The 13,739-nt window shown below is 31.8% G+C and overlaps 1 protein-coding gene across 2 annotated transcripts in view; it reads left to right on the top strand.

Moving 5' to 3' along the window:
- The window catches only part of SLK (STE20 like kinase), a 56,044-nt gene that overhangs the window by 32,064 nt on the left and 10,241 nt on the right, over positions 1-13,739 (top strand). Inside the window, exons 8-13 of one of the 2 annotated variants that reach the window (XM_081267549.1) lie at positions 822-950; positions 1,258-2,664; positions 4,824-4,954; positions 5,070-5,193; positions 6,736-6,915; positions 9,441-9,533. In XM_081267549.1, coding sequence (XP_081123675.1) covers positions 822-950; positions 1,258-2,664; positions 4,824-4,954; positions 5,070-5,193; positions 6,736-6,915; positions 9,441-9,533 — 2,064 coding nt within the window. The remainder of the gene's footprint in view (positions 1-821; positions 951-1,257; positions 2,665-4,823; positions 4,955-5,069; positions 5,194-6,735; positions 6,916-9,440; positions 9,534-13,739) is intronic. The other variant, XM_081267548.1, reaches the window with a different exon arrangement.

A 13,739-nucleotide genomic window follows, 5' to 3' on the forward strand; every position in this document is an offset into this window, starting at 1 on the left:
CACTTTCTAATATTATTTTACTACTTTGAAAGTTTTAGTCTGTGACAGACACTATTAAGTGTTGAGTATACAGAGATGAATGTTTTCTTTTAAGAATATTAAAACCATCTCAGAAACAAAATAGGTGATTATAGATACTTTGGATAGAACTGTAAAGCTTTTTGTAATTTCATTGTTGAAGTTTTTTTTTTAACCCTGGACCTTGTGCATGCTAGGCAAGTGCTTGTTGTTGTGCTACATCTCCAGTCCTTTTTATTTTGAGACAGGGTCTCGATAAGTTGTTCAGGCTGGCCTTGACCTTGTGATTCTCTTGTCTCAGCCTTCTGAAGCTGGGATCACAGGCATGTGCCACCACACCCAGCTTTATTGAGGATTTAATAGCTATTACTTTTTTAAGAAGTGACTTGTACTTACTTGAAACTAGCTTTACATTTTAATTTAAAACTTTTAATGATAAATTTTTAAATATACAGAAACAAATATGTTTCTAGGACCCATATATAACAGATCTTTTCATTTTTGATAAAAATTACTTCAAATCATTTTTTTTTTTTTTTTTTTGGTACCAGGAATTGAACCCAGGGGGACTTAACCATTGAGCCATATCCCCAGCCCGTTTTATTTTTTATTTTGAGACAGTGTCTTGCTACATTGCTGAGGCTGACTTTGAACTTAGGATCCTACTGCCTCAGCCTCCTGAGCTGCTAGGATTATAGGATAGTGCCTGGCCTACTTCGATTTGTTTTAAAAAAAAAAAAACCCAAAAATCCAGTTGTGGATTTTTTTTTACCAAAAGCTCTCTCTCTTTTAATGCTCAACAGCATCCCTTTGTTACTGTTGATTCCAATAAACCAATCCGAGAATTGATAGCAGAAGCAAAGGCTGAAGTAACAGAAGAAGTTGAAGATGGTAAAGAGGAAGATGATGATGAGGAAACAGAAAATTCTCTGGTCAGTATTTAGAAAGGAAATTTTATTTAGTTTTTAGAGTTGTGCTTTGAGGTGGGGGATTGTACCTACATCTAAGGAATAAAACTGATGGCTGGGAGTATAAAATCTTTAATTTTAAAAGTGAAGTTAATAACGATTGCTTCTTACTACTTATTTTTCTCATATTTATTGTTGAAGAACTGTTAATTCCTTAAATTATAACTTCAATAACTTCTATTGAATATAGATATTAAACCATTGTAAACATTGTTTTGATCACCATCTTGAATCCTGTTTTAACATTAAAAATGTATAAAATCTTTTTTAGCCAATACCTGCAAGTAAGCGTGCCTCCTCTGACCTTAGTATTGCCAGTTCAGAAGAAGATAAACTTTCACAAAATGCTTGTATTTTGGAGTCTGTCTCAGAAAAAACAGAACGCAATTCTTCTGGGGATAATTTTAGCAGCAAAGTTCTTAATGAAAAACTCACCACTGCTGAAGCTGAAAAGGCTGTGGAGGGTATTAATGAAGATACAAATGATACTCATTTAGAAGCTGTGTCTGAATACCATGATAGACCAACAGTAATCCAGGACAATGAGAGAGAGAAGAGACTCAAGTTGGAAAATCTGCCTGACACAGAAGATCAGGCAGCTGTGGGCATTAATTCAGTCAATGAAGGAGAAGAGAATAATGTAACAGTAACTTTAGAAACAAATAACAAACATAATTTGAAACAGGAGGGAGAAAAGGATCAGGATAAACAACAGACACTTGAAAATAAATTTATAAAATCTGAAGAAATGAAAGATTCTACCATTCAGACAGTTGATTTAGTTTCTCAAGAGACTGGAGAAAAAGAGACAGATATTCAGGTAGTTGACAATGAAGTTGGGCTTACAAAGGAGGACACCCCAGAGAAATTGGAAAAAGATGACAGAACTCAAAATGATATGATCAATGATAGTAGCAACGTGGTAGATAGTAGCAAGGTGATAGATAGTAGCAAAGTGACAAATGAGGCAACAAATGTTGCTGAGAAGGCAGTTGAAAACAATATTGAGGTTGTTCAGACTAATGATGGGAAAGAAGTGGTTGAAGTAGCCCAGAAAGTAATAGATAAGCCCATGGAAGGTCCTGAGGTTTGTAGTACTAAGGATGTTCCTCCTACTAAAGAAATAGTTGAGACTAAAGATGTAGATGAAAGATCTGTAGAAGTTAAAAGTGAAGAACAACTAGTCAACAGTTCAGAGAACATATTGGAGACCAATGAAGAACCAGGGACAAATGAAGTTGAGGAAGTTAGTGAGTTAAGTGGCACTGAAGAAATAGAGGTCAGAAGTGCAGTGATTGATACTGAACAAAAGGCTGTAGGAAGTGAAACTCAGGATGCTCAGGAAGCCACTGCTCAGATAGAGACAGAGAAGAAAGAAATTCCACGTGAAGTGCCAATTAAAATAGAATCTCAAGTTTCTGCAACTTCACAGCCCAGTGAACCTCAGCCTGTTTCAATACCCAGTATTAATATCAACTCTGAAGATGCAGAAAATAAAGGAGAAATAGGTGCTTTATCAAAAACTGAAACCATACTGCTACCAGAATCTGAGAATCAGAAGGAAAATGATACTGATTCAGGCACTGGTTCTGCTGCTGATAATAGCAGCATTGACTTGAATTTATCCATCTCTAGCTTCCTAAGTAAAACTAAAGACAGTGGGTCAATATCTTTACAAGTAAGTACATGTGGGTCCTTGGTTGGGTTTTTTTGTTTGTTTGTTTGTTTTTGTTTTTGTCATTTTGGCAATTTTAGAGTTCATTGATGTCTTGAAAATAAAGCAGCATTAAATCAGAGTAATAATACTAACCTTCTGAGTTCTTTCTTGGTCATTAAGGCAATCAATTAAAAAGAACCAAGAAGAGAGATTTTGATTATATTCTTTCAGTCCTTTGGTAGGACCTATTTATTTTTGTACACCTAATGTAGATAATTACAGTATATAGTCGATTAGTTTGATTTAGAGTCTTTTATTGCACATATCTAGGTGCGATTTGAGGAATGATGACTAATATATGAAAGAACTGAAAAATTGAAAGAATGATCTATTTTTAAGCACATTTAGGAGGTAAACAATCCTCCACTTACCATTGGCTTATACAGGTGATAGCCTTGTGGGAAAACAAACAAAACCAAAAACTAAAACCTAGAACATTTGGAGCTTTTAGAGCATAATTCTCAAGTCTTTGGTGTGCTTAGGAATTATGAGGGGAGCTATGTAGAAATCTGGGAAGGGTCCTGATAATCAGTATCTTAACAAAGGATCCTGTGGGGTTCCAATAGTTTGAGCTATGAATTACCCTTCGGAAAAATACTTCTTAGAGATTTTGGTTTGATAAATAAGAGGAGATTGACAAGCATAAGCAACGTAGGAAAACTGACCATAGGGACAGACCTCCACAGAACGACTGATCGTCCTACTTGTCCACTCCAAAGTGTTACTTGGCCTGGATTTTCTTCTTTTTCTTTTCTCTTCAGTTTGCTTTGTTTTGCCAACTGAAATTCCACCAATCCAAAATTCATTCACTGACCTAGTAGCCTCTTTTAAAAATACAAATTCTTCTATGAGAATTATGGAGATAGTAATTGTGGATACTTTAGGAGAAACTGAAGAAATGTGAAAGTTGGAGATTAAGGGAGGCAGATTAGTTTTTTGGAGCATGCCAGTGTTCAATTTTAGAGGGAGTCTGGGGAGGCTACTGCAGTCCAGTAGTAGCCTCCCAGGGCTAGGGAGAGGAACATGAAGATTGTGGGTCCTGGAGGATGAAAGAGTAAGAGAATTTTTAGAAAGGTGATCAAAAGGTGCCAGAGGCAAACTGTAAAATTCTAATGCATTTTGAGTTTAGTGTTTTTACTTTTGCTCTCTCTGCTATAACCTCCTTCTCCATATTGAAACCAAGTATGCTCTTTACACATTTGGGTTTATCAAAATGTGTTTGTAGGAGTTTTATATTTCTGTTATTTCTGTATACATTTAAAAGATTTGGGGTGCCTGTTGAGCAATTAACAGAATTTTTAAAAAGGTCTTGATAAAGAGTTTTTAGGTAGTAACTAGTAGGTAGGTCAGGTGCTTTGGGGTATAGTAGAGGCACTGTCTTTCTAGTAATTATAAAATCACACATCCAACCCTGGCCCTAGTGGAGGAGTGCTGTTGGCATTATTGCTGTTGGTTAAATAGATTTTGATTCCCTGTCCTGACAGCATTTAAAACTTACCAGAGAACCTTTTCAAAAAACATTGCCAGCTGCCCTCAGATTTATAGATTTAGATATTTTAAGGGATAAGTCCCAGGAATTCATTTTGAAGTGTTTTGTCAGTAAAAAGGCAGAGGTATCTGAGAAATCACAAAAATGAAAAGATGAAGAAAAAGTGGTCGATATGTAAGTTATACTAATTATCCATTTATGTGAAGCATTCACTTGTTCCTAATTATGTAGTGTCAGAGAAGTTATATATATATGTAATCAAAATGCCCAATTTTACTTTTTAAAAAAATTGAATTTATCCATAAAGGAAGTGGAGTTCGAAGGTCAAAGTTTAAGGGTTAGAGGCTAGTCTCCCTACTTTATATTCTTATTTCACATGTATAGTTGTCAGGGCTGTGCATCTGTTTTTATTTTTAACTTTTTTTTTAATATTTATTTTTTAGTTTTAGGTGGACACAATATATTTTTTTTTATATGGTGTTGAGGATCGAACCCAGCATCCCGTGCATGCCAGGCGAGTGTGCCACCGCTTGAGCCACATCCCCAGCCCTATTTTTATTTTTGAAGAAAAAAGTTTCATTTCTTCAGTATTCCTTACATAAAACCTAACTAAAGTAAAAATCTCACTCAGGAAACAAGAAGACAAAAGAAAACATTGAAGAAAACACGCAAATTTATTGTCGATGGTGTAGAAGTGAGTGTAACAACGTCGAAGATAGTTACAGACAGTGACTCCAAAACTGAGGAATTGAGGTTTCTCAGGTGGGTAGACAACATATTCTTTTTCATTTAAAAATTGGGTCTTAAAAATGTTATTTCATAAGTGTAATTTTTTTCTGTCTTCCTCTCTGTTGTTAATTATTACTTTTTGTCACAGACGTCAGGAACTTCGAGAGTTAAGATTTCTTCAGAAAGAAGAGCAAAGAGCCCAACAACAGCTCAATAGCAAGCTGCAGCAGCAACGAGAACAAATATTCCGGCGCTTTGAGCAAGAAATGATGGTAAAGTCTTAGATTTTTGTACCATTTTATTAATGAAATTTAATGCTTTTAATAAAACCCACCAGCAGGTTTCAGAATTTGTTCTCTGATTATTAGATGTTCTTGGTCTTGTATGTATTTCTGGCCTTTATTGCCTTGGTGTTCTGGATGCCTTGTTTTAAAAAAAAATTATTTTTTTTGAAAGAATCCCAATCTGTCTTTTTACTGATTTATCGTGTGATGATTTTTTCCCAGATAAAATCTGTCATGAAAACTTAGAATCATGAAACCAATAGATGGTTTATGAAGTTCTTAAATGTATCTACTGCCAGATAATTTTTCAGTGTTTCAATTCAAACTTTCAGTGTAGAATCCAAAATTTTAACCCTTCTAGAGTAGTTTCTTCAAAACTGACCGAGTGTTAGAACTTATGGGGACCCTTTTCAAACTTCACTTGTTTCACTGGCTCCCACAGTTAAGCTTCCATTTCCTTATTATTGCAGCTAAAGAAAACATTGCTGAATAGTCAAGGGTAATTGTTTTTTATTTGTATCCAGAATTGGAAAGGGAATTATTATTTTTTAATATTTATTTTTTTAGTTGTAGTTGAACACAATATCTTTTTTTAATTTTTTTTTAAATGTGGTGCTGAGGATGGAACCCAGGTCCTCACATGTGCTAGGCAAGTGCTCTACTGCTGAGCTACAGTCCCAACCCCAGAAAAGGAATTATTAATGTGATACAAAATTTTGATAACTTTATATTGAATGTATGGCTTAAGGTAGGTTAGAAAAAATCATTCGAAATAGTATTCAAGTTTTAAATATAGTCCTTTTTCTGTCTTGTAATTTTAAGTGGTAAGGATTGTTTAGTGTGAAGTGTGGCATTGTTGATTACTTGTATTAGATTGTAATACAAATTCCTAAGAAAATAACGAGGTTTTTTTTCCCTCATTGAATACTGGTTATATTCTCTTTTCCAAAATGTTTTGTTTTAAAGTTTCTTTGAAAAAGAAAATGTCCTTTACAAATATTTTAACCATACCTGTAATTCAAAATTGCATTATTACTCAAATATTACATGAGTCTTTTGTTGAAAGAGTAGATATATAATTCAAATTTTGTTTCAATAGAATAGAATGTTAAGAGTCATAATGAAGAAAAGTAAATCTAAAAATGACAAATGATGTTATTAAAATGACTTCAAATGAACCCTTTGATTAACAAAAAAAATTTTATTGAATGAATACTGATATTATTCTAATTTACTTGAGTAATTCAAAGCAACTGGGTGTTCTTCTGGATTCTCTAAGAATTTTAAAAACTGTGCTACTTCTATAGTAGAAGTAAAAATATTTAACATGTTATAAATGTTATTCATTTTTTTGAAAAAATTTGTAAACTGTTTTAGTTCATTTGATTTGTTCATCATGGCAAAAGTTATATCATATTACTAAATTTAAATACTAGTTATGTGCTGTTAGTAAACATACTAACACTGTACTTACTAATGAGTTAATATGGGTGATAGAATTAAATGATCTTACAGTACATTGTTTTACAGGGTAAAAAGCGACAATATGACCAGGAAATTGAGAATCTAGAAAAGCAGCAGAAACAGACTATTGAACGACTAGAACAAGAACACACAAATCGCCTACGAGATGAAGCCAAACGCATTAAAGGAGAACAAGAAAAAGAGCTATCCAAATTTCAGAATATGCTGAAGAACCGAAAGAAGGAGGTAAGTGTAACTACTGTTTTTCATTTTTAAATCTATTTTTAAAGTGTAAATTTAATGCTGTCTAAGGAATTAGGAGTAATAAATGAGAGTCAAATAGTGCTGTCTTTCTTTAGGCCTGTCTTTGCAACAGTGATGCGGGATGGTAGCAGTAAAGTTAGATGGTAGCAGTAAAGTTATTTTATTGCCAAGAAAACTAGAGTTAAAGAGGTTTTAGTGGCCTAATCAGGTTCACAGACTGACACTAAATGTCTGGCTAAACCTTGAACTGAGTGTTTAAATAAAATCTAGTCCTTGTTCTAATCTACCATTCCTCTTTTATTAATGCAACACTTAAGACCTTACTTATATAGGAATTTTTTTCCAAGAAAACTTATTTTGTTGTTATTTTCCCTGAAACAACTATAATTCATTTTATTATTTATTAATTATTTGCATGTCATCTTTAATTCATACTTTTAGCACAGTTTTTCTTGATTAGCTTTATTGATTTTCTTAGACAGTGTCCCAAACAACTGAATAACTTGAAATTTAAAAAATAATATCTAAGTTTATCAAATTGCAACGTAGTTTGAAAAATCAAAACTGCAAAATATATGTAAAGTCATTTGACTAGAATGAGTTTTTCCATCTTTCCTGAAATCTTTCCATATTGTTGTAGAATTTATTTGTAGTATTATTTCTTATAAAAGAGTGTCATCAATATGTAAGAAGGATTTCTATATATTGTTGTGTCTGTGTGTCCTCAAATTAAAACCACAAGACCTTTGTGTCCTAAGTAATTTTCAGAGATAATTTTATGATTAATTCTGCATCTTCAGTAGGAGGAGGAGTTAACCTTTTCATGATTTAAAAGACTCCAGGGAAATAATTATGATGAATTTTATTAGGACCAGGAAAAAAAAAAAGATCTCAACATAACTAGTGAATGCTTTTTCTCTTTTTTATACTTCTTAAATACTCAGATTTATCAACTTTAATATTTAAATTATGAAGAAATTCAAACAATGCTTCTAAATCTTAAGGATGTGCTTAAAAATGGGATAGAATTGAAGATTAATAAATATAGTGTGTGTATGATTTCTTTAGGTAAAGATGAATAAAATGGTTTGTAGATGAAGCTACCATTTCTAAAAATTAATTTTATTACTGTTTATTATATAGAACTGCTGTATATTCCATGATGAGGGTATTTGCAATTTTTCTTGAAACCATGGGTAGTTTGATTAAGAGGCTATTCTTTGTATCAGATTAAAAATATTTTATGGGTAAATATATAACTTAATCCTAAATAAATAAGCCTTTAGTTATTGTTTTGAGGTAGAACTTTAGCTGGTGAACATATTTGAGATCATGATTGCATATTTTAAATAACTATATTATGTATTTTTCCCTTATTGCTAAACTTCTTGCATTTGGGGCGACTCTTCCTTTTATTGGTGATTTGGTTTCATGAGGGATTACTGATGGGAAATTTTAAGTGCACTATTACATCAAAATCAGTCTCTTTCTTGGACCATCAATGGCATGTGGTGATTTGGAATCTGGTTTCTTTGGTGCTTCTACTTATAAATTTATGATTGCTTTTCATGTTAGATTACAGATCTATATTGGTAGATGGAATTCATATCTAGGATTTTGAAATGTTTTAAAGAAGGAACTCAAAAATATACTTCATTTTATAATATATTTTATATTGATAAATAGACTAATTACTATTAGTATAGTAATTATAATAGTACTACTATACTATTAATATATTAATAAATATATTTGATATTATTAATATACTTTATTAATATATGATAAACTATAATAAATCATAGTTTATTAAACTTATTTTAGAGTACTCATGTTACTGATTTTAAAGTTGAAAAGCTTAATAAATTGTCAGCAAAGGAGAATGTTGTTCTAATTCCACAAAGTCATCAGTTATGTTCATTTAATCTCACCATGTATAAAATGGTGTATTTTATGGAAAAAACATTATCCATTTATTTCTCCTTTGTATACTGTAAGATTTGCTTTTTCTTTTCTTTTTTTCAGTCTCATTATATGGATTTCATTTAGAGTTATTTCTTTGGTATTATGAAGCCAGTTATAAAAGTTTGCACTTTTATAAATGGCATTAACTTTTCTTATGTCCAGTATTTCAAACAATGTCAGTAGAAAACATTTGCAATTTTATGATCTTTCAAGGTCAGTTGAGCTTATCACCTTTACTTCAGCATTAGTGTTCTGAGTAATTCTTCACTGATTGTCTTTGGGTCTTTTTAAGAGAGAAAATGATATATAGGGATAATTAAGCAACTAATTAACCTTTGTATGGTACAGTGTACCTTTCTGCACTGAGATCAAGCATGTTCTGTCCTTTTATTCTTTTTCACCAAACTAACACTTATGCTAATGCATGTTGAAAGAAACTTTCTAACAACTTGAATATTTGACCTATAGCTTGTCTGCTCACATAAATGCTTGCTGTGGAGAAAGCATTATATCTCCACCTCCTGCATGCTTATACACTGTAGGTTATAAATGAAGTGGAGAAAGCACCCAAAGAGCTGAGAAAAGAGCTCATGAAACGCAGGAAAGAGGAGCTTGCACAAAGCCAGCATGCTCAGGTAACAGCAGCAGCTTAATGCTACTAAAAACAGAAAGCAGCATTTTCTCAGTTCAGTAAACCGTGGTTGAAAGGGAAGACTTCAACTGTAATCATTAAGTCGCACTTCTCCGCATCCAGATTCCCAGCTTCTTTTCATAGTGCTAAGTTCACACTATTGGTGACATTTAAATTGCTGATATGATCAAGTGGAATGTTTAGAAAGTTGACTTAAGATGAAAGAAACAAATATATGCAAAATCCACTGTTATCCAAATTTTAATTATGGCAGAATCTTAAATTTTATGTAGTAATGCCTATGTTTGATAGCAGATTTTTAGAACAGAAAAATAGAGGGTGAGTATATAAGCATTGTGCTTAGGAAAAGATTGCCATTATTTATGGAAATAAAAGGCCATTATTTCTATAAAGCTCAAAGTTAGAAGAAAAATGGAAATTGGTAATGTTAAATGGTAGATCAAACATTTATTACTTCTAAGCTTGACCACATAAACAATTTTAAATTCAGATTTTAAATATTAAGTATATTGTTTATCTCTTTGATTCAAAATCGAGAAATTAAATAGATAATTTTTATCTATATGGAGTTAAATAAACTTGATTCTAGGTTATGATAAGGCTTTATCTTAACATGTGGACATTATTTACAAAACTAGATATATTAGTTTTAGTTTTTTTTTTCTATTTTGTAATATGGGGATTGAACCCATGCAAAGTAAGCATTTCACTCTTGAGCCACATCTCCAGCCCAGTAAATTAGTATTTTTAACAGAATTTTCCACTGCATGTAGCTTTACAAAATTCTTATACTAAGAATCTTTAAATTCATATTAAGCCTGAAGGGAAAGAGAAATAAATTCAATTTTAAGTTTGCATATGTCAGTTAAACAAAGAAGAGATATGGATTTATATTAATTGTTGCTTTGATTTATCCATTTAATATGGTTTTATGTGATTCAAAAAGTGACTCACAGAATGAACAAAAACTAGTGGAGGCAGTGACATGGATTTCCATTAACGTTTTTTGTGCCAAGTAAAGGTATTTTAAATTTACCATTTATTTGTTGCTATCATTTCAGAGGAGAGAATATTATAATGTTAAGAAAAATAAGGAAAATAAAATCTTAGAATTAAGATTTTAGTACCGCTAACTTACTTGAGTAGAATTAGTTTGCCCTTTTTTTTTGCTTGCTATGAGGCAGTGAAAGATTTTATCTTGGCCTGGTGTAAGGATTACTAGTTTAAGGTAATGCTTAGCCATTTACTATGTGCCAAGCACTGTTCTAAATTTTAAATATTTGAATTCAATCTCAGAATAAATATTACTCCCATTTTAGAGGTGAGGTAACCAAACATAGAAAGGTTGAGTGACTCTCAGGATCACACATCTGATTACTGGTTGAGCCAATATTGTCATCCAGAAAAGGGGGGACTTATATGCATATTTCATATATTGAATCTCCATACAACATACCATATTACCTCTGATTTAAGCTACTCACTCTGTGCTTCATCTAAACTCTAATCTACTTGGTCCAGTGGTTATTAGCCATTTCTTGTGAATAAAGTAAAGATGAATTCCTTGATGGCCACATACCCACTTTTGCTTAATTTGAATTTCAAACCATATAATAAATAACAATATAGCTTGCCTTATAACATAATGTAGACTATTTAAATTCTAAGTTCATTTAAATTCTAAAAGGTAATATATTAAACTGTAGAGTTGAAACTGAGAATTTAGTGTAGAATGAATTAGGTGATTCTTTGCTTTAATAAGTCTTCTTGGTGATTTTTCATTGAATTTTGTGGGCTTCTTATATTTTCCAACTAAAGCTGAAAATAATAGTAAATTCTTTCTGTAAACTTAATGAAATGTTTAAAATCTAACAGGTTTCAAAAGTATTTATTCCTTTGACAAAGTTTCTAAAACTTGATAACTCTACAGTCTATTTTAAACTTTTTTTTTTTAGAATTAAGAAATATTAGCTATATCCTTATGGAGCTAGAACATATTTAATCACCTAGTCCAGTGGTTTTCAGTCTGTTCTCCCAAGAGCTCTTCAAAAGTCAAGGAATGTTGGGTCTGTGGGTCCCTGATTCTACCTCAACTAAAGTAGCACCACTTTTTAAATCTGTTTATAAATAGATTTTTTTGGATGAGTTTTTGAAAAGGGAATATGGTTTAAAAAAACAATGGCAACACCCTAGAGTCTGGAAACCACTGGTCTAGTTCAAAAACTTTATTCAAGGCATGAGAAAGAGGCCCCTCTGTCAATTGAGTTGATCTAGGCTCTGAGAAATTAACATTTGTGTAATTACTCATTCTATTTATGAAAGTCATTCAGATATATTCTCATCTGGGAGGTGCATTGTATTCTGATCCACAGGGTGTTGCTCAGGTCATGATTCAGTCTTTTCAGTTGTCCTCTTGTGCAGTCTTCAACGCCCAAATGCAGGACGTAAGTCCCGCGTGCTTGTGGGAGGATGCCTTCTCCTGTTTTACCCACTCTTTCTTTGACTCACATGTGCCTTTTCATTGTTGACTTCATTTGCTAAAATCTAGAAGACTGATAGATGATAATGTCAGTATTGACAATAATAGCCTGACATGAACTTTATTCTTCAGAGAGTTTTCACATCTGATTATCACTGCCACCATCCTAAAATGGGATGGAATGTATCTATTATACAGATGAAGAAATTGAGTCACAGAAGACTAAATGATCGGCTTAAAGTCACATAAGAAATTAATGGAAGAGCTGGAACTAGAACACTTCTAATACAGTGTTCTTTTTTTCTATCTATTCCACCACAAATTTTAATTTGAAATATTCATCTTTAAAAAGAAGTAAAATATCTTTGCAATAGTATTTTATAAGCTTTGCACATGTGAGAAATTGAATGCTGTGATCAGATTTTTATCTTTGTGTGAAGTGACCTTTTGATTGCATATGTTTATGGAGATGTTTTAATTATGGATATGGTCAGAAAAGCCATAGTAAAAGTAGTGATTTTAGATTTAACTCTAGTTTTCATTTGTTCAAATTCTTAATAATGAATAGTGAGTTGCTATTCTTTATAGTTGTAAATTAAGTCTGGAATTCTAGGCTGTATTCTTTCTTACAGTTTCCATAGGGAAGACTAGTTCATTTAAAATTTTAATTTTTGTTTGTGGTTTGATATATACAACTGGAGTAGAGAGATTACAGCTTGATTTCAACCTTTCCTTTTCCCGCCTCTCAAAATTAGACTTTCTTTTTTAAATTACTGGCAGATGTTCAAGTCTTATTATCATCTTCTAAAAGAGTAAGCAAAATATTTTTTTAATGAGGGAGAAATTATGAATTACGATCACTTTTCTGATCATTACCATTTTTGAGCACATCTGAGTTACAATGATCAAATAGTCTGGTATATCATATTTCTTTCTTATAGTTTTCTAGAACCCAAAGTTGTAGTTTTAATGCTTATAATAATTATTTAATTAATTATAAAACTCCCTAATAGAATTTATTTATTTATTTATTTATTTATTTATTTTTTCCTAATAGAATTTAAACGTGTACTTTTAAAGGGCACTCATTTTATAATTTATGTACCCATTTTAAAAAATGACTTTTGGTCTTAATAGTTTTGAGTTATTTTGTTGTCTTTTATTTGTTATTTCTAGTGATTTAAACATCTTTTTTTAAAAGGTAATTTGTGCAATATTTTTGAAATGTTTAATTTCTCTTAGAAGTTCTTAAGAGTAATTTCTAATTGTAAATTCCATTGTGAATGTATTGTACTTGGACTTTGATGTTAGAAAATTTAATGAATGCATTATAATGTAGAATTTCATTTTTTGAGGTGATGAAATATATTAATTTGTGTATGAAGGACATTGTCAGATAATTTTTAGCTTTAACATAAAAAATTCTTTGTGTATTATCCCTGACTACATCATTGTTCAGATCCTGCTTGCTTATTCAACTCCGAGGCACCTGGGTTCTTTGCTAACTCTGATTGTTAGAAACTGCATCTGTTTATTGGATTTGTAACTGCCTACCTTAATTTTTATTTGGTGATCCTTATTTTATCTTCTGGAGCACCTGAAGGTAAAAATTCTGCCTGCTTCTATGTAACTGTCTTTACCCTTCTTTGCCCTTTATGTTTTAGCTGCTTTAGGGTACACTTCTGTAGTACTGTTATTCATTGTAGGGCA

Source organism: Spermophilus citellus (genome assembly GCF_964194105.1).
Source record: "Spermophilus citellus genome assembly, chromosome: 15".
NCBI lineage: Eukaryota > Metazoa > Chordata > Mammalia > Rodentia > Sciuridae > Spermophilus > Spermophilus citellus.